Here is a 21766-nt window from a genome sequence, read left to right on the forward strand (position 1 = left end):
CAAAGATCATCGTTGGAGGAGATTCCTTAAGACTCAAGCTGTAGTGGCAGGCTTGCACTTAACACCTCAACGAAGTGGTGGTTACAGATCTTTATTGACTAAGTGGGTGGCTCTGAAAAGAGCCTTTGGGGTTGAATCACAAGCCGCTTACTTGGAGCTGGTGTACTTGGTGACGGCCTTAGTGCCCTCGGACACGGCGTGCTTGGCCAGCTCCCCGGGCAGCAGCAGGCGCACGGCCGTCTGGATCTCCCTGGACGTGATGGTCGAGCGCTTGTTGTAGTGCGCCAGGCGGGACGCCTCGCCCGCGATGCGCTCGAAGATGTCGTTGACGAACGAGTTCATGATGCCCATGGCCTTGGACGAGATGCCGGTGTCGGGGTGCACCTGCTTCAGCACCTTGTACACGTAGATGGAATAGCTCTCCTTGCGGCTGCGTTTGCGCTTTTTGCCGTCCTTCTTCTGTGCCTTAGTGATGGCTTTTTTGGAGCCCTTCTTCGGAGCCGGAGCAGATTTGGAAGGCTCAGGCATGACTTTTCCCTATAAGTTGTAGAAACGAGAATCACACTCACGCAAACAAAAATTAGTGTCGTGAAAGGTCCAGAGCTCATTCTTTTATAGTTCCTCAATGCAAATGAAGTTTCAAGAATTGTCACTTCTGATTGGATAAAATGTGAGATCTCTCCTTCTGGGGAGGGGTTTATGCAAATAAGGGATAAACAGTCTCTCTTTCTATTGGATACACAGACTAACATAGTTTGACCAATGGGATAGCTTGTAGGCTCATCCCTGAGCTGCCTATAAAAGAGGTTTTTGGCGGGGATGGAGGGCGGGTGGTAGCTGTAAACGTGTTTTCGGGGTTTGTGTTGTTTCGGCTGTTGAGCTTAATTAAGTCGATATGTCTGGCCGTGGCAAGCAAGGGGGTAAAGCCCGGGCGAAAGCAAAGACTCGGTCATCCCGAGCCGGTCTGCAGTTCCCGGTGGGCCGCGTGCACCGCCTGCTCCGCAAGGGCAACTACTCGGAGCGGGTCGGGGCCGGCGCGCCGGTGTACCTAGCGGCGGTGCTCGAGTACCTGACGGCCGAGATCCTGGAGCTGGCGGGCAACGCGGCGCGCGACAACAAGAAGACGCGCATCATCCCGCGCCACCTGCAGCTGGCCATCCGCAACGACGAGGAGCTCAACAAGCTGCTGGGCCGCGTCACCATCGCGCAGGGCGGCGTGCTGCCCAACATCCAGGCCGTGCTGCTGCCCAAGAAGACCGAGAGCCACCACAAGGCCAAGGGCAAATAAAAATCTAGCACAGACAGCACGTATTTTATACTTAACTACAGCAAATAAAAGGCTCTTTTCAGAGCCATCCACATTTTCACAAGAATGGCTGGTAACCCAGTTTGTGCTACCTTGGTAGAACCAATCCTGAGTAAGCCTATAAAAATGGAGAAATTGAAATACTGAAATTTAAGGAAACAGGTCCTCTACTATGGGCTGAGTGTGTACTAGATGTCAGTTTGCTACAAGAAGTGCAAGAGGCTGAAATGTACAAGCAGGAAGGAAATTGCTTTTGACCAGTAATAAAGTTGCACAAGCTTTTCAAGTTTTCAGTTTAGGGAAAAATTTCATCCAACAAAGGTAAGCTATCATTCATTGCGGTACAGTTTTGTATGTAGCATTGGTAGATCCGGTGCTTTACGTGCGATATTCCAAATACACCCAGGAACGCTGCCATGTAGTTTAGTACGAGAAAACTCGGTATTAGGAAAGCTATAATGATCGAAGATCTAGGAAAAGGCAGTCCAGGCTACCCGAGATTTACTTCAAAATAACTAGCCCAACTGTCTAGAGGAGAAGGTAACAAGACAAAATTGTACTCCGTGAAGTGTGCAGACCAGCAGGATTGATAACCTCTGAGCCTGTGGAGAATTGGGGGAATCTCAGGTTCACTTACATTTACAGAACCACACAGATTATATTTAACATGTTTCTTAAAAGGCTGGCTAGGGCTCCTGTGCTTAGTGAAAGCATAAAACAACCTTTGAATATTAATTCACACTGAAAAGAGGGAGAGAGGTGGAGTTATTCATCCAATCGGATTCTCCAGTAACTCATCAATGTGGATACCGTTCGACCAATGATTTCATCGCGCGGTTCTTTTGAAAAACTACGAGGCCAATCAGAATGCCTCTTACTGTATATAAAGGAATCTTCGCGTTTGCTCCCCAGGCTCTCGGTGTGTCTTTAGTTCCCCCCAATGGCTCGCACGAAGCAGACGGCGCGCAAGTCGACCGGCGGCAAGGCCCCGCGCAAGCAGCTGGCCACCAAGGCGGCCCGCAAGAGCGCGCCGGCCACGGGCGGCGTGAAGAAGCCGCACCGCTACCGGCCCGGCACGGTGGCCCTGCGCGAGATCCGGCGCTACCAGAAGTCCACCGAGCTGCTGATCCGCAAGCTGCCGTTCCAGCGGCTGGTGCGCGAGATCGCGCAGGACTTCAAGACCGACCTGCGCTTCCAGAGCTCGGCCGTCATGGCTCTGCAGGAGGCGTGCGAGGCCTACCTGGTGGGGCTCTTCGAAGACACCAACCTCTGCGCCATCCACGCCAAGCGCGTCACCATCATGCCCAAGGACATCCAGCTGGCGCGCCGCATCCGCGGAGAGAGGGCATAAAACAAACTGCTGATTGTAAAAGGCTCTTTTCAGAGCCACCCACTATCTCTTGAAAGGGGTTGTACCTTACGGTTCCAACTACAGAAACAAAGTTTATTTGCCACGGAAATGATTTCTGACGTGGATGTTTTTAGTACAAGGTGCATTTGAGTGTTAACCTGCCGAATATTCCAAGTCCCTTTCTCAGGCTTCAGCAGACCTGTTAAAGAGTTGCTGTTTAAGATACATTTACCATTTCCGGGGTGACATGAAAGCAGTTGTAGTTTTCTAGAGCCGTTAGACAAGCTTCGCATGTGCACCAGGAATAGAGTGCAAATTAAGCTTGTAGTTGGACTCTGTCTCCAGGGAGTTTTCTCTTTCTATGTTTGCAGTGCGGTTTCTAGAACCCCTTTATATTGGTTTAGTTTGGCCTGTTCAGTTCAGACTTCACAGAGAACACCATTTAGTCAGGTGAGTTTGTAAAGGGTCCTGACCACCCCCTGTAAAAGCTTTTATTCCATTTAACATAACAGAAGCAAGTCTAACAGCATTCTCAGTATCCTTAACGTTTCCAATAATCTGCAAAACATTTCATGTATCCTGACTTCAGAATCTTGTATTGGTCTGAGAAGGGACCAGGTGACAGAAACAGACTTCTGTACTCACCAGAAGACACCCACTAAATACATATATGCAATAAGACAAAAGACTGATCTATCATTATCCGAAGTTTCTCTGCCTACGCAACTTAAAATCAGTGGGATTTGATTCTGACAGGCTGTTACCTAGAGTGTTTCTCCTACCCATGTCACCCCCCCCGCCTTTTTTAAAGTTGTGTGTGTGTGTGTGTGTGTGTGTGTGTTTAAGGTTTTATTTATTTGACATAAGAGATCACAAGTAGGCATAGAGGCAGGCAGGGGGGTGGGGGGGGAGGGGTAGGGGGCAGGGAGCAGGCTCCCCGCTGAGCAGAGAGCCTGATGCGGGACTCAATTCCAGGACCCTGAGATCATAACCCAGCCAAAGGCAGAGGCTTAACCCACTGAGCCACCCAGGCACTCTCCATGTCCCCTTTTAATAAATGCAAAATCACTCACTAAAGTGATACTTTCTTTAATTTTCTAAGTATAAAGTTATAATAAACTGATGGTAGTTCAAGGTTTTTTGAGGCCTAAAACTTACACAACTTGGCAACTCAATAATCACAATTCAAAATTTAAAATACAAAATAGACAGTGAACATTTATAATTGAAAGGATCCAAATTCCAATTTTACCAAAATAAAGCTGTAGCTATCACAAAGTTCAGTAAAATAGCACATTAATTTTCGAATGCAACACTATAATTTTTTTGTCTTAGAATATTTTTGATGGCATACTCTGATTCCATTTTCGCTTGAAAATTATTTGAGGGCAACCCTCTTGGGTTGCCTCCCTCCTTGGAAACTTTGTGCTATTGCTCAATAAATCTTGTTTTGCCGCCCACCAAAATACACACACACACACACACACACACACACGTATATTTATGTATATGTATATGAATATACACATATATATGTATGAATATTTCCTATATATACAGTGGGAAGAGAATTCAGTATTTCCTCCCAAGTAAACTGATCACAATTTGTTTTGTTCTCTTAATAACTTAGAACTGAGTTTCAGCTTCCAAACATACTATTGGTAGTGTCATTTTTAAGACTGTTCAAAACTGGGAACTCCTTGGTCAATCTTCTTTCATATATGAGTTGTAAAATTTGGAAGGATTCTTCATGGACTAGCTTTCAGCTCTATACGTTTCAAATCTTGATTCATCTGTACTATACACCTTTACTGCCACTGCAGTTGCTACAAATACACAGATGTCATTATATGCATGTAGCACAACATCTTGTCTGAAATCCATGTTTGTCAGTGAGCAGTAGGAGTACACACCATGAAACCACTCTTCCAACTGATTAGCTAGAACTGAACTATATGTGAGCACATCTGCGAATTTTATACTTTGTTAATCCTAAACTAAACATATAGGAAGTAAATTTTCTCTTACCTAAATCCAAATGAGTTCATCGGAATCCCCATATAATCAGGCGAAAGGTGCACTGGAATACAAAAGGGAAAATTGAGTGGCAACAAACAACAGGTGTAATCCGCTGTGAATAAAATATCTTAATATTGAAATTTTTAAAAAAGAGAGAGAGACCAAGTGAATACACTCCCAAGGGCCTAACATTTGAGTTTCATTGGCTTCAGGGTAAATGTGCTTCTATACACGGCCTTCCCCTGCTCTCCTACCACTCTCTTCTAGCACTAGGAATTGAGAATCGCTAGTTTGGGATGACATGTAGGCCTCTGGGATAACCCAAGCTTGGCTTGCATGCTGCTTTGGATGGTGGGACCATTCTCAGAGATACCAGAAGGACAAAACTTACTGGGAAGGATATAAAGTCAACTCCGAGCAATTTGAACCCTTTTGGTGTGAATGTGAGTTCCCTGGGACAATACTGCAGGGTGTTATGGTTCTATTCTGGACTGAATATCATCTTCCTTTAAGAGGTCCCCATGGGAGGAACAATAAAACCAAGTTTTCACTGGAGACAGTCGAATAGCTAACCTTCATAGTTTTCCATAGGTCAAGTACCATGTGAACTGATTGGCCTGAATTGTTATATACCATTTCTTATTTTTTTTTTTTTTAAGTAAGCTCCATGTCCAGCATGGGGCCCAATGCAGGCTCAAACTCATAACACTGAGATTAAGACCTGAGCTGAAATCAAGAGTCGGATGCTCAACAGACTGAACCACCCAGGCACCCTGATATCACTCTTGATACAACACTGAAAGTCAAGTTCTCTCACTGTGTCCATTTTACGGAGCAAGAACTTTAGCCTAAGACATTTTAGTTAATTGGCCAAATTCATTCTACTAATAAATATCATTGACAGGCAATGTCACACTGAACCTACACTCTAAATATCTTCTGATTAATAAGATTGCCCAGAAAGGGATTCTTAGAGCTAGCTGCTCCTGTCACACAGATTAGGCTGGATGGCTAAGATATGCAGTGGCTTGGACTTGGGCTACCTTCTATTGTCAGAGTCCTCTGCTCAGTGGCCTGGTATGAGATGAGGTGGATAGGATGAGGAAAAGAAACATCACATCTTAGGGATGCTCTCTGGGCCTCGGGACCAGCTCAGAATAATCATTTTCTTGGAAACATCTGGATTCTGCTACAGAGCAAGTATTTGCTTGTGTCTTACCCACAGTGTTTACTATGGACCTATATTGTCCATGATAGTAACCACTAGCCATGGATAGCTATCATGCACCTGAAATGTGGCTAGTCCAAATTGGGATGAGCTTTAAGGGTAAACTATATACCAGGTTTCAAAGCACTGCCTGAAAAACAGAATAAAAAAACCTCCTTAATATTTTTTATATTAGATAACTTGTTGAACTGGTATTTCTATTATAGTGAGTTAAAATACTATTAAAAGAGATTTATGTGTTTCTTTTCTACTTCTTTAAATGTGCCTACTAGAAAATGTCAAATAAGTGATACAGCTCTTACTGTATTTCTGAGGAAAAGCACTAGCATACAGAAGATAGTTACACTGGCTCACTGATTGGAAACTAACAAGCTATATTCTTTTTTTTTGTTTAAGATTTTATTTATTTATTTGTCAGAGAGAGAGAGAGAGTGAGCACAGGCAGACAGAGTGGCAGAGGGAGAAGTAGGCTCCCTGCAGAGCAAGGAGCCCAATGCGGGACTCGATCCCAGGACGCTGGGATCATGACCTGAGCCGAAGGCAGCCAGTTAACCAACTGAGCCACCCAGGCATCCCAACAAGCTATATTCTTAATATCACCAATCCCCAGTATTAGTGACACCTACGTGCTGTGACAAGGTGTTTGATAGTAAGTGCAGAAGGATGAGCAACAATGTTTGGCACATTGTAAATTAGAGCTCGGAAATGCTCTAATTCTCCACTGTGAAATCCTCTAATGATGTAATCTTGCCTCTCCTGGACCTGTTCATCTCTGGTATGAGTTTCAACCCAAAGTTACTTTCTATACTTCCCTTAGGCATAGAATAATACCTAGAACTTTGCTTATGAGAATAGGATATTTAATTTTTCAGCCATGAGAGCTCTGTGTATGGGCAGGAGAAAAAAAAAAGAAGTTTGCATTATAATGCATTACAATTATATTGCATTATAATGCATTACAAGTAGCCTTTAATTTCTGTGTTACTCACATTTTTGTCAAACATAGACACGAGATCGTGAATTTTCATTGTTGAATTATCAACCAGCGATTTTGTTTATGCAGTATTCATTGCCCGTTTTGGCTAATCAGGCATGTTTGGGCAATTATTTGAATATATTATTGCCATTATCAGTATGATCATAGTAAGTAGAATGTTGGAAATGATAATATGAATAATGTCAAAATAAAATATAAACTTCATTATTAGAAATCAAAAACAAGGACCTTTTTCTTAAGGCGGCCAAATTGGAGTCTAATGAATGGCTTACAGCATCGGACTTAAGGCAGGCTACTTTGTGAACACTGGTGAGGGAATGGTACAAAATCAAAGAAACATTAGTGAAGATTTTATCTAAAGTCTAGATGACATTAGAGATTTTTACAACTTTTAGCTCTCCACAAACGAACTCTCCCTACACCCTACTAGAAAAGGGAGATTGTTTGTTCTTGAGGAATACATTTCATTTGAAAGTAAAGGACGCCCGTTACCTAAGCAGACATGTTTGCAGGAGACATTCAATGTTAGGGTCAACTGCAAGTATATAACCTCCAAAGGTGTGCAGACTTAACAGCATCTGAAGAGGAAAGGAAGCGTGGAAGTACGCTACGCTCGAATGAGGACGAACTGTGCTTCTATTTGGAGTGTCTTAAGTCTCCTGATTGCTACAACTTGACCCAGTCTGAGCCGAGAGGTGACCCTAGTGGCAGGAGTTGAGATGGCTAGGAGAACCAAGAACTCCAATGTCAGGAGCACAGACAATAACCCTCTAGGCATCTCTTGGCTCCATTTTGGTCTTTTTAGTCACCAGCCTTCTTGGTTTCTCCTAGAGAGTGTCTAAGAAATCAGTTCCCTGGACATCGGTTCACCTCAGTTTCTATAATTCAATTCCAGTTTTTGGAAGACAATTGTTGATGGTTCATTTTGGCCCAGTGCCCTGTGGACCAGTCAATCATCATTTAAGGTCAGACACTTCACCAAAAATTTAAGCACAGAAAATAGTATACATTGACACCCTGACATGCAAGCTTTAAGCCAAAGACCAGGTTAGAGAAGACCAGGATCATTTGGGACCAGAGGGCATTCTAGAGTTTCATTGTTCATATGGTTGCCAGGAGCCACATATAGTTAACTGAGCTGTTGAAACAGGTTAGCAGGAACTGAGATATGCCATATGCATAGAGTTTTCAAAGACATAATATGAGACGCAAAAAAGAATGTGAAATATCTTATAAATATTTTTCCATTGCTTTTATGTTGAATGAGAATATTTTGGATATATTACGTTAAATAAATTATGTTATTAACATTGATTTCACCTGTTTCTTTTTTCTTTCTGTGGCTATACACGACATTGTTCTAGAGGTTGTTAATTCACAGAGGCATAGATCTCTTCCAGAACTGGGTATCTTCAGTGTGCCCTTTATGGTATTCTGGTCCTCGAGGAATCTTAAAATTTCATAGGTTGCCATTTCAACAGTAGAAAGATGACAAAATATCTGGGAATAAAGGTAATAAGAAATATGAAGATCTAGTTGGAGAAAATTTGAAACATTCTCCACAGGTACAAAATATTTGAAAAAAAGGGGGGGGGAATAAAATGTTCTTGAATAGGAAAACTTCATTGTCTCCCCAAATTAATTTGTAAATTTAACATCATCCCAAAGAAACTACTGATAGGGTTTTGAGGGTTTTTTATGCATAGTGGAGGGGTGGAGAGGTGGGAGGAAGCATCTTAAATTACATTTGGAAAAACGAAATTAACAAAAACTAGAATAACCAGGAAATTCTGAGAAAGAGCAAGGACGGGGAATGAGCTCTATCAGCTATTAGTCACAACACCTCAGTTTATTAAACATTCAATTTTTATTTTAATATCTACTATAGGTCATGTATTCTCAGCATTGAATATAGTCCTGTGAACAATATTTAGTGTGATCACACCTGAGGAATGAGAGACCAAAGAACAAAGTAGAAAACCAAGAATTATTCCACCTACCCAGGAAATTTAGCCTATGATAAAGGTGGCATCTCAAAATGAGGGTGGAGCAGGGAGGGGACAAGGGGAAGACATGGAAGGGTTGTATACATTTATTAAACCTTACAACAAAATACAGAGGGCTCCATGGTTTTAAATGTGAAATTAACAGCACAAAAATTACTTCGTGTAATTTATGGAAAATTGGGAAAATTGTCTTCGTGTGCGCGCGCGCGCTGCGCCCTAAAAGTGGAGGTCTTTCTACTTACGACAACGGACACTAAAGTGTCCCCATTCCGTGGGAGGGGCGGTGCGGGTAGGGATGAAACCCGTGATCGCTGCCAGTAATGCGGGAACGAATCTAGATTAATTAACCGCTAGTTCCGTCATCGTGGCAACGGGCGAAGAACTGAGCAGCGGGTCCCAGAAGCCCCTGTTCCTGGAACTTGAGAAAATCCGTGTTCACCAGAATAGAAGCAGGACTAGGACTTTGTCCGGAAGAAACGCCATGAATATCAAGGAACCCGCAGATAACACCGTGAATACAAACGAAAGCCCTTCGTTAGGCATCACCCCCCACCCACACACACGTTTCCAGTTTACCCATATTTTGTTCCTGGCGTCGAAACTGTTGGACTTGGGACCGCCGCACAGAAATGCGTTTAAAACGTCTCCGGCTTTTGAATGTTGACGTCTGCCTAAAGTGAGGCTCGGGGACCCGCTGCCAGGACAAAATGGCCGACGAAAAGCTGTTTCTGATGCCCTGAAATCCATCACACCTGTGTCCAAAGGTACGCGAGGCGAGGCACGGGAGGGCGCGGGTCCGGCGGTGCGCCCGGGCAGGGTCGCCGCCGCCGCCGCGCGTTGTCCCCGCGAGGTACCTGGGGGCCGCGGCGCACCGGCTTGCACACCAGAGCGCGGGACGCAGGCGCCTGCGCCCTCTCCTCCCGGGCCCGGGACTGCCCCCGGACACCCCAACTTTACTTTCCAAAACATGGTAAGTGTCCGAAATACATACATGTTTATCAACCGGAAAGGCCCAGTTCAACCCACCAGAAACAAAACATACACAGACTACACCCGAGGCAGGACGCCACCCAATGAAACACACGACGAAGACCACGGGCTGGAGGAGTGGGCCAACCCGCGAGCAGGGCGGGACTTTTGAATGACTTCCCAACCCAATCGGGGTATTCCTGAAGACAAACTGGCTGGCTTGATTAGTGGTTGTTTTCGATGTACCCGGCGCGGGGCGGGGCTGGCGGACGAGTGCGCGCCTCGGGACAGCGCTTCCGCACCGCCGCGGGAGAGGCCACCGGAGGCACCGCAGGGCAGGGGACATGCCCCAGGGCCGCGCAGAAACACCCCCCCCCGCCCCTTTCCGGTTGGCGTTAAGCCCAAAGTTACCAACCACACCCCCGCAACCCTATCCTACAGCTGAAAAGTTCAAGGGGAAAAAGGAATAGGATGCGCAGAGAATGCCCAGCTCTTTCTCGGAGATGGTGGTGGCTCTGAAAAGAGCCTTTTTGGGTTTCAGAAGCAGACGTCCAACAACCTACTTCTTTTTGGGTGCAGCCTTCTTGGGCTTGGCAACCTTGGGCTTGGCAGTCTTGGGCTTCACGGCCTTGGCTGTGCTCTTGGCCGCCTTCTTGGGCTTGGCGGCCTTGGCCTTCTTCGGACTCTTGGCCACTTTCTTGGCGACAGCCGCCGCCGCGGGCTTCTTGGCCTTCTTGGGGGTCTTCTTGGCGCTCTTCTTGGGGGCGCTGGCCCCCGCGGCCTTCTTGGGCTTCTTGGCCGCCCCGGCCGCCTTCTTGGGCTTGGCCGCGCCCGCCTTCTTGGCCTTGGGCTTGGCCTCGCCGGAGGCCGCCTTCTTGTTGAGCTTGAAGGAGCCCGAGGCGCCGGTGCCCTTGGTCTGCACCAGGGTGCCCTTGCTCACCAGGCTCTTGAGGCCCAGCTTGATGCGGCTGTTGTTCTTCTCCACGTCGTAGCCGGCGGCCGCCAGCGCCTTCTTGAGCGCCGCCAGGGACACGCCGCTGCGCTCCTTGGACGCGGCGACGGCCTTGATGATCAGCTCCGACACCGGGGGGCCTGACGCCTTACGGCGCGCCCCTGCGGGCTTTTTGGCCGCTTTCTTCTTCACCGGGGTCTTCTCCACCGGGGGGGCGGCGGCGGGAGCAGCAGGAGCGGTCTCCGACATGGTGAGGCTGTGGGACTGGGTACAAGTGGCAGAGCGCCGTGGGTGCGCCGCGGCCGGGCCGCCGTATATATAGAGCGCAGGCGCGCGCTGATTGGTGCTCAGCTCGCCCGCCTGGCTGGCAGCTCCGAGCCGCCGCCGTGCGCCCAAGTTGTGTTTGTTCCACTTCACAAAAGGGGGAAAATGTTAAAATACCCCGCACCAAATCTCCCGACTTTGGTCGGGAAAGGATCCGAGAAGCCTCAGGCTTCGTGCTCTCCATTTATTTTTTCCGCAAGCCCAAAGACAACGCGTCCAGGCGCCCCCAACTCCCCCAACTCCCAGGGAAGTCCAGGACGGTCGGAGACCACTTTCTGTTTTTCTTCTAAATTACCTGTTCGCTCCTTTGCCCCTGAAAGTTCTTTTTCTCAGGAGTGCTTGGGCACATGCTGCCCTTCTTTGGGATACAAAACCGAAATGGTTTCCACCTAAGTTTTCACGATAATTCTGTTTCTTCGCAGGGGAAGTAACACAGGTCCTCTGTGAGTTCTGCGCACAGACCCACAAGAACCGTGGACGGGGACAAGGATTCCCGGGCCAGTCCAAAGCAGTTAGGGCTGTAAGAAAGGGGGTCCAGAAGCCTTGGGGGCTGTCCTGGGTCGTGGAGGGTTAGAGACTTAAATCTTAGACTTGAAGACATTGAAATTCTTTTTCAAATCCGTCTTTTCACAGATGGGGGCGGGGCACTCTTCACTTCTCCAAGGGCGAGAAATTGGGCAGTTTTTCAAAAGGTCTCAGGTTCCCCTCTGGGTTGTGCAAGGCAGGGGGTCTGACCCTCAAGAATAGGGATAATGAGGGAAGAAGGGAGACCCCCTAAGCTTACAAAAAAAAGAAAAAATCCTCAAAGACTTGGCGGCTATAAACATTGAGATGATCTGTTTTCAAAGAAAACCAGCATTTATTATTTTTATATGCTCCAGTAAAGGGGTGAATTTTAGCCCATGAAAATTCTGGGTTACTTCCAGTAACAATATCTGAAGACATGTTATGCTATAGAAGGACACTCTGTAGCTGGGAATTCAAAGATCTGGATGACTTTCATGTGATACACTTTTATCAGGTGAACTATATATCTGAAGTTGAGCAAAACAGATGGCAAAATTTTACGTAGAAACAGAGGAAAAGTACTGGAACATATAAATTATTACACCATTTTTTGTTGTTGATAAGAACACCTCTTCTCTCCCCCTCTGAAGCAGGTCTTACATATTCTGGTCTCAAGTTTGCTTTACTTCTTTAAGGTTCGTTATTTCATATTTCAGCCTTTGGTCGCCAGCAGTTGCAATTTTTTCTTGAGCTGAATAAAGTTACTACTCAAGTACTTAATAGAATTATATATTTGTATTTAGGGGCAAAGGAAGTATTACAACTTACCAGAAATTCCCATTCAAATATACAGTGAATGAAAATATGTATTGAAGATGTTTGCCTTAGATTGTGATCAAGAAGTACAAACTAAGTTCAGTGATGAATAAAAAATGAGGCATCTTTTAGACTAAGGATAACTCCAGGGTTTTACTGAACACCATTTGTTCAACATTTGGAAATTGTGTCTGGTACTGATCATGTCCTCTGGGAATTAACAGCTTAATAAGATTAGTGATGGATGAATTACCAGCCATAGAAAACTACTTTAGACCTGCCATCCCTCACTGTGACTCTGGGTATAGAATTGTAAGAAGTTATTGAAAGTGTTTGAATAGCTAAAGTACTTTTATCACACTAATATACTTTGGTAACAAAATAACAAAACAAAATAAGAACATGCCACTTTGCTCTGATTCTCTGTGCAATGAGACCCCTCCAAACTCCCCAACCCCACCACCACCGCATCCTGGCCCCCCACTGCATCTGAAATTCAGTTAAGTGCGTTTAACCACCAGGAAAACAGCAGTGGAAAGTCTTGATTGCCAGGTCACTGGACTTCCCGTCCCGGTTTATAAGTTAGCAACGTGTCAGTTTGATTACTGTGATTCAGTTCTCTAATATGATCACTCAGGTTGAATCAATTAAAACACATCTCCCTACAGTCAAATCTGATGTCCAGATCTCAAGTCATTAGGACACCAGCCTCTCAGTCTTGCTCCCAACCTCCTGGCTGCATCGAATAGGCCAGAAGGCAGAGAAACAACCAAACCGCCTCCAGATCCCTGTAACTTATGTTTTGAAAAGGTATCCAAAACTTAAAAACAAGGGAAAACTATTTCTTTCTGTCCTTCTGAGCTGTATTAGAAAATTGTCTGGGTTCATTTCTGGGTCATTTGATGCTCTAAGGCAATGCTCTACAATAAAACAGAATGTGAGTCACATGTGTAATTTTAAGTTTTCTGGTAGTCCCATTGACAAAAGTAAAAAGAAACAAGTGAATTTCATTTTAATAATGTATTCTACTTCACGCAATCTATCCAAACTCTGACCATTCCAACATGTAATCGATATTTAAAAAAAATAAGATAATTTATGTTCTTTTTCTTTTAATCAAATAGCAAGTCTGTCAAATCTAGTGTATTTTGTATTTGTAGAACATTCCATTTCAGACTAGCCACCAGTCACTAGTGGCCACATGTAGCTACTAGTTATCATTCTGGATAGCCCGGCATTCAAGAACTTAAGTGACTTCATGTTTACTCTTTGATTAGGTCCAGAATATGTGAAATTAGGCATTCACTTGTAGAAGATTGATACGTTAGTAAGGGTTTTGTCCAGTTGAGAGGTAAGTGAACTCTTTCCAGTAGAAAAGATAACCTTAAAAGTAATGATTGCATTTTTTTCTTTTGCTGACTGAATATGTATTTCATTTTCCTGTATCCTGCCTTGACCTAACTTTGTCATCCTGCTTGCTTCCTTGTTAATGACTTTTATCATTATTTGCCCCATGCACAAGCCTGCTGTAAACAGTACTTGTAGGAGACATGTGGGTTTTGTGTGTGGGATTTTTTTCTTTTTAATATTTTATTTATTTATTTATTTATTTATTTATTTATTTATTTGTCAGAGAGAGCACAAACAAGGGGAATGGCAGGGAGAGGGAGAAAGAGACTCCCTGCCGAGCAAGGAGCCCCACACTGGGCTCCATCCCAGGACCCAGGATCATGACCTGAGCCAAAGGCAGAGGCTTTAACCCACTGAGCCACCCAGGTGCCCAGGAGACACGTGTTTTTAACTTTTCAAAGATTATACTTTGCCACTTTGTTAGTCGGTTTGTTCTAAGTGCTCCAAATCAGAATCTTTAGAAACCATTGTAAAAATCAGAAGGTGTAAAACTTTTTGGCCATCGACTTTAAAGTAACCTTAGATCTGGTAGGTGTGTCATGGAGTCTCTCGCTTTGAAATAAGATTGAACAAGCCTGTGAGCAACAGAAAGCCTACTAAAATTAGCTCCAAGGGAGAATTCAGGTCAAGGGTGTGGTCCTCCCACTCAAATCGGTGGCCTCAAGGTAGCCGACAATAAGCCAATGACACAAATATCACAATGCAATGAATTGTGTATCCTTGTATTTACACACATTCTGAAAAGTATGGATTGGCTAAATTTCTTTCGTGTTCGTCAGGTCTGGAAAGCCGGTGAACAAAATTAAGTGTGCAGAGCCGAATGCCACATCCAAAAGGCAGTAATGGCCACGGGACAGAGCGTGTGGGGGAGAGAGCCTTGAGCAGCATGAAATACACAAGGACGATGAGAGGAGTTGCTGGAGCAGGTGTAGGCATCAGCCTTCCACCGTGCCAGAGTAGGGTTCTGTCTGCTTCCGAAAGTAGCTAACCTGGTGCTCGTGAACCTTGTTACAGGTTCCCACTGGGAGCGGTTCAAACCTGCTTCTTCCCGACTCACCAATTGGTGAGGTTAATAACAGCAGTCACTCCACTAGCCTCCTTGCTTGAGGGTACAGGGCTAGTGGTTTGCTCCATTGTGAGGCTGACGATACAGGGCAGCCTGAGAAAAAGTATACAGGGAAGAGCTTCAGGAGATTTGCAGCCTAAAGAAGATTGTAGGCTCACTGACTGTTTCAGCCCCACGAACCATCCTGACAAATAACCCAGTCTCTGCAGGCAAATGGCCAACAATTACTCAATCAGACCTGAGCCAAAATGTTTCCCACAGCACAGCCTGTGGGCACCTTAAGGGAGGAGACCACTGTTTCTGTATGTTTATTCCCTGACACATCCTTAAAAGACATTGGGGAAACAGAGAACATAATGGTACAGCACAGAATAGGAGCTTAATAAATACATAGAGAATATCACCAAGGGAGTAATACATTCCAAAACATATTTAGCTAACATTCTGGAATTGCCACTAGAACCACATAAGTGACACAAGAAGCTAGGTATCCAGAGCCCCCTTATTCTTTAAGCTTGTCTTCAAATGACTTTAAACTGTCTCAAAAGTCAAACCTACCCTCAGAAGAAAAGAATTTATCAATAGTGAGAATATATACATTTTTATAGCTTCCCAATCAAGGCCAGTAATAAAGGTGATTATAATCCACAAGCTGTAGACATATTTTAGGCGGTAGCCTTAATCGGAGTAAGCATAAAGCCTTACCCTGTGGCTATTTTGGAGAAAACATGGACATACAAGTTTTGATAGATTTGTTAAGGTATATTACTGCTTTTTTATTCCGAGCCCATCACGACACCATGCATGAGCTCTGCACATGCAGGACACCTGTTAAGCAAAAGATAACCAGATGAGATCATAAAAACAAAAATCAGCCCAGCAAAGTAACTCCTCTCAAGGAATTATAACTGGGGTGACTGACACAGACAGGGTAATTATCATACTGGGCAATAAGTCTGATCGGAAAGACCCAACCCACAGAGAGAACAGAAGAATAAAAAAATTAAGATGTTCATATGCTGGTTACACCTTTGCCTTCAAGTCCTTACCAATCCAGTTGGGAAAATAAGATGTCCAAGTTCAGCCTAGGGCCGTGGTTCTCAAACTTCTAGATTTTAGGACCCCTTTACACTTCTAAAAGTCAGTAGGCCCCCCAAAATTTCATTAATGCAGGTTACTCTCGTATACATATTAACTACTTTAGAAATGAAAACTGAGTGTTAAATTAATTTAATAATTTATATCTATATTGACTTGGTAGCTTTCATTAAGCACAAGATTAATTGTTTATAAATATATATAATTAACATATAACATATCACATATTCACTTATATTACATATTATAGATTTGTATGTATAATGTGTAGTTAGAATATCATATATAATATTATAGAACATTATATTTTATGTATTATATATTGCATATATAAATGATGGAAGGTCAACTCAAAACCTTCTGCATTCCCTAGCCAGTTGGAGACCCTGCCAGCCCCAGGCTAACCCAAAAGTTGTCAGGCTGCCTGCAGGTAGAGAACACAGCCGAGCTCATGGTGCAAAAGGGTGGGAAGATAGCTGTTTCAGAGCAAAAACATTGTTTTCAATCCCAATTCTTCCATGCAGCAACAGGGTGACTCTGCTAAGTCTCAGACTTTCCACTTCCATTTCCTCCTCTGGGCCAGGGGACTAGCCTCCCTAGCCCCCAGGAATATAGTGAGAATTAAATTAGATCACATGATTACAGTTCCTGAGACGGGGCTGAACACAGTTGCCTCTGACTTGAGGTTTCTTTCCATGAGATCCATCCACCGTGGGATTCTGCTGTTTTGGAGTGACCCTGAGAATTGCTACTCTCCTTAATTTGGAAGAGGGTGATAAGAGACCATCAAACAAGCTTGTTCACTCTTTCCAGTTATGTGTGTTGCTCCTGGAAGCCTGTGAAAGGTAACATGACTGGGTGTTAACTCAAGGAAGATTTTGATGAGAAATTCTAACAGGAGATGAAGCCGGACCATCGGAGAAGGGAGATGAGTGTGGGTGTGTACACGTGAATGTAATCGTGTGTGTGTGTGTAGTAGGTGAGCATATAACCCAGAACCATCACTGTCACTCAGAATCTCCACCCTCATTGCTGTTCCTGGAGCTCACTCCTTGCCTAAAACTCCACGGGAAGAGATGATGTCACTCACATAGTCACCCAGTCCTCACCTTCTGCATCTCAGGTGTGTGTGCACTTTCAATGGCAGCTATGGCTGTAAGGGAGAACTGTGTGTAGCTGATCCATAAGAGGGACCCAGGAATTCCATCACCCTGCATTTTTTTACTACTAAACTCACCAAACCCGCTTAAGTTCAACAGAAATCCTTGTTGGGACCAAATTCTTATTACATCAGCTTACCTACGGATTTGTAGCTATGCTTCAGTTAATACACAGACTTCTTATACTTTTCATGGTTAATAGTAGTGGCATTTATATTTCCTCTTTTCTAAAATAATTCAAGAAAAATACAGAGGTGGCATACTATATTTATCAAAATGACTGTCTCAGAGGCCAAAATGCCTGGGTTCAAGTTCAACTTTACCATTGGACAAGTTAATTAATTTCTCTATGTTTCACTCTTCTCATCTATAAATGTCAGTAATACCACCTGATTCATAGGTTGTTATATGAATTTACGAGTTAATATTTATGTAGCTCTTAGAATAGTACGATATGATAAGAACAAAATTTTTATATACATATTAAATAAAAATAACTTTTAAAAGCACACGTATGTTATTATAACCACAACACAGCAGAATCGTGCCCCCGTTGGTTTAAGACTGTCGATAATACTAATAAGGACAACAGGTAACTGAACATTCTGTATGGACCAGGAATTATATGCACTATTTTCGTTCTGTCTTCACCACCGTCCTATACATCCTTTGCATCCATTATCATTTCATCAATAAGAAAACAGAGATTGAGAATTTAGATTTCTCCTGGGATAGCTGTACAGTCCAGGTCCCCAACACTCGCGCACACACACACCAATACCGATTGAACTACAGTCGAAGATAAGGCTTGCTTTTTAATCTATAAAGCACATAAATTAAAAATTAAAATACACCCCAACTATTACTTACTAGCATGTTTAGTGAGTTTTAGGTAAAAGGCCTTTTCACACCCGCCAAATACATCCCTTTTGGACCTCTCACCTTCCCGGCAGAAGCAAATTGTGCTGTTGGTCCTGGTTGACACTAGGTGGCGCTCCGAACCAACCAACGCTTATCTAGAGGCCGGTATACTCCGATTTCTCCAGGCCTTTCTCTGAATAATTATTAACGTCTCATTATACACTTAACAGTTTTCTTTTCCCTTCTGGTGAACAGAAATTACTATCCCCATTTGGCAGATGGTGATCCGGGGGTCCCTGGGAAGCCCTAAGGCTGCAGGAAGTCCACAGGCAGGAAAGAGCGCAAGAGGAACAAATTGAGCGACTAGGACTCTTGTCTAAGTGATGCAGAGAAATCATGCCGGATTATCATTCATTTCACGAAGAACTCAGCAGCCCCTTAGAGAAGACCCGCACTGTGCAGGGTTCGGGGAATAAGAAAGTGAGGAGGACAGGCTCTCCCCCTGATGATGGAAAGGTTTGCAGGAGGGGAAAGGTTCAGAGGACCGTCAGAGGGGCCTGGAGGAGGGGAACAGTCGGTTCTCTCTGGGGGAGGAGGTTAAGCCTCGAATCTTCTAAGGGCAACTTTTAAAATACTCAATTCCTTCTTTTCCTTCTCAAAGTGCAATGACCACACAGAGAAGGAGGAAAGCCTTGTGCAGAGATGAGCGCTGGAACGGGCTCCTCTACTGCTGAGTAGGAGAAAGAATTCTGAGATTCCTGGGTGAGTGTATCAGTTACGACCATGACGATAGTCCTAACAAGAGTAATAATAAATGTATTAAGCACTGTGTATTGAAAGGGAAAGTGTAGATTTATCAAGTCCCACAAAAGATGCCCCTGAGGTGCAGAGCATTAATTCAATGATTTCAAAACACCCGATTGCTAACGAGTAACTTTAAAGAGTTTTAGATAAAGAATTGACTATAAAGGTTATGTACTTAACCTTTGAAGTGTCCAGGGCTAGTCGAGTGGTTGAAGGATAACAGTGTAATACACAGTTTGGTTTGGGCCTCAACCCTTTCCTGCCCAGAGGAATTTAGGAGGCAGGATGCTGTTTGCGCGACTGGACACTGGATGGCGCTCCACACTAAAACGACCCGCCGCGGGACTGCAGCCTCTTGGGGTGCCTGGACAGTCATTGATCATTAACCTTGGGTTGACATTGTACTACCCAGATTTCAAATCTCATTCATACACAGTCTACTGACGGACAGAAATGATTATTACAAGTGACGATGACACGACTGAGAAGCAGTGAGACTGGAGTAAGGGCCCAGAACAGTCGAGAAAGCAGGGAGGCCGGCTGCAAGGACCTTTAGGGTCAGTACTCGTCATAAAAAGATACATTGTCTGGACAAGAAGTCCGCGCGGCTCGATCCACTTACTCCCCCAAACAGTGACTAAGGAGGAGAAACGCAGATGACTAGGCTCTCACTGCCTACAGTTTAGAATAAAGAAGAAAACACGTGGGAAGAGAAATGGGCAAGAGTGCAGAACCGAGGCGCAGGGAAAGACGGGCCTGGAAATAGTCTCGGAGAAGCCACGACACCTGTGTCTTCAATGGGAGCAGCAAATTAAGCATAACAAGCCCAGAGACCTGGAGACACTGCACATGCTTTATCCTTAAAACAAAACAAAACAAAACAAAACAAAACTATTATTGGGGCACCTGGGTGACTCAGTGGGTTTAAGCCTCTGCCTTCAGCTCAGGTCCTGATCTCAGGTCCTGGGATCGAGCCCCATATCAGGCTCTCTGCTCAGCGGAGAGTCTGCTTCTCCCTCTTCCTCATCCCTCCCCTCTGCTCTTGCTTTCTCCCTCTCTCAAAGAAATAAATAAAATCTTTAAAACAAATAATGCAGTGTAATAATGGTAGGATGAACTCTATTTGCTAGGAACCACCTATGAACCTCCTGTATATATGATCTCATTGCATTTTCAAAAATATCTCACCCTTTGTCAAGGCGTTTATAGTCAGATTGAAAAGATACACCAAAGAGCAGGGCCCTGGAGTTCCGCTGCATCTGTAACCAGTAGGGGAAGAGGTGAAGGTGTAAAGGTCCACAGCTGGAATGACAATTCCATTTCTTAGTGCGAACGTTATCTAACTTCTGTCCAAAGACCTGGTTGCTTACTCCCGGCCTTTTACTGTTCTGTTTACTGCTCCTTCTCTCGTTCTACTGTATGGCCTTAGTTGAGCCGGCCTGAACGTAAGTCTGTTCACCTGTGAAATGTGGGTAGTAACTTCTGATCGCCAATCAATTCTTTACATGAATGACCTCCTACAGTTATTAATAGATATGGACACCAATGGAAGGTAATAATTACCCAGCAGATTAGGGATGAACTGTATGCAATACATTTTGGTTTAGAGTGCCATTGGAGCTAGCGACAGACCATGGTGTAAAGGTCTAGTTCAGCTAGGAAGGGCTGGCGGTCAACGCAGTGACTAGTGCTGTTAATTGTTCTCTTTCAGCTCCCTTGGCAGCCCTAGAAACTTTGAGGGAGGAAGTGTCCTTCATATTTAATATCTTCCTATGGAAACTGTCCATACATTTTTTTCATGACTGATGAGAAAAGCAGCCGAACCTAGACTTGTTCACTTCGGTATAACCCGAGTTTTTGTAAACTTCTCTATCGTGTATCATTTCTGATGAGCACTGGAGTGTGCTTTAAAGGCACGTGAATTATAATCAGTCTTCAAGGCAAAGTTATATTGCAAGGCCCCTTCAATTCTCTAGGTCTCAATTTTCTCACTTGTAAAGAGTTGATAACAACAGCTATTTCATAAAATGGTATTTAGAATTAAATTTTGTAAAAAGCAAAAATTGATAAATGAAGCCCTCAGTACAGTGTCTGGTATATAATCAGGGCTCAGCCATGATGATGAGGAGGATATATTCTAAAATATGTATTATATACTATTATATATTCTAATACAATGTTATATAATAAATACTATATATTATATATTCTAAAATAATATTTTTATATAATACCATAACAATAATATTGTCAATGACATTGCTGACCTGAGGATGTCACTTCCTATCAGATGACAGGTCAATACCCTCTTACAGATTGCCTATAGTGTGGTTTTCTCACTGTAAAACAATAATTGTTTTTTTTTTAAGATTTTATTTATTTATTTGACAGACAAAGATCACAAGTAGGCAGAAAGGCAGGCAGAGAAAGAGGGGGAAGCAGGCTCCCCGCTGAGCAGAGGGCCTGATATGGGGCTCAATCCCAGGACCTGAGATCATGACCTGAGCTGAAGGCAGAGGCTTTAACCCACTGAGCCCCTCAGGCGCCCCAACACTGCATTGTTTTTTTATTGAAAGGAACCAGCTTGCAGTTAACCACGCTCCTGGACACACGTCAGTCTCTGCTCCTTCTCCAAGCCCCACTCTTTTATGGTAAAGGATTTTACAAAGAAGGCATAACTGCTCAAAGATGAAGGAAATGGGAGACAAAGCAATCCAATGAGAGAGGTCAACGGAATTTTGGAAGCTGGAGAGCAGATGTGAACGAACGTCTTGCTAGACCAGAGAAAGCTGCACTCAGCACCAGCAAGGGGACAAAACCATTAAGAAACACATAAATTCCCCACCGCAGAAGCCTAAAAAGATGTAAGTCTCTGAGACTTACAGGTGCCTC

The 21766-nt window shown here is 44.1% G+C and overlaps 4 protein-coding genes across 6 annotated transcripts in view; 2 read left to right on the top strand and 2 right to left on the bottom strand.

Moving 5' to 3' along the window:
- Positions 1 to 21766, top strand: part of LOC116870028 (histone H2B type 1-A) — a 384027-nt gene that overhangs the window by 254584 nt on the left and 107677 nt on the right. The gene's annotated exons all lie outside the window — the stretch shown is intronic.
- Positions 75 to 528, bottom strand: LOC116870039 (histone H2B type 1-B). The gene has a single exon (XM_032861746.1). The coding sequence runs from the start codon at positions 526 to 528 to the stop codon at positions 148 to 150; it is 381 nt and encodes a 126-aa protein (XP_032717637.1). The 3' UTR covers positions 75 to 147.
- On the top strand, positions 896 to 1359 carry LOC116870024 (histone H2A type 1-B). The gene has a single exon (XM_032861722.1). The coding sequence runs from the start codon at positions 896 to 898 to the stop codon at positions 1286 to 1288; it is 393 nt and encodes a 130-aa protein (XP_032717613.1). The 3' UTR covers positions 1289 to 1359.
- LOC116870012 (histone H1.2) lies at positions 10384 to 11105 on the bottom strand. The gene has a single exon (XM_032861709.1). It carries the CDS (start codon positions 11075 to 11077, stop codon positions 10436 to 10438), a length of 642 nt encoding a protein of 213 aa, XP_032717600.1. The 5' UTR covers positions 11078 to 11105; the 3' UTR covers positions 10384 to 10435.

The sequence above is a fragment of the Lontra canadensis genome, unplaced genomic scaffold (assembly GCF_010015895.1).
Source record: "Lontra canadensis isolate GAN:19392208 unplaced genomic scaffold, GSC_riverotter_1.0 scaffold21, whole genome shotgun sequence".
Lineage (NCBI taxonomy): Eukaryota > Metazoa > Chordata > Mammalia > Carnivora > Mustelidae > Lontra > Lontra canadensis.

Excerpts from the sequence above, each read along its gene's own strand:
- LOC116870039 (XM_032861746.1), bottom strand. The coding sequence starts at position 528 with ATGCCTGAGCCTTCCAAATCTGCTCCGGCTCCGAAGAAGGGCTCCAAA.
- LOC116870024 (XM_032861722.1), top strand. The coding sequence starts at position 896 with ATGTCTGGCCGTGGCAAGCAAGGGGGTAAAGCCCGGGCGAAAGCAAAG.
- LOC116870012 (XM_032861709.1), bottom strand. The coding sequence starts at position 11,077 with ATGTCGGAGACCGCTCCTGCTGCTCCCGCCGCCGCCCCCCCGGTGGAG.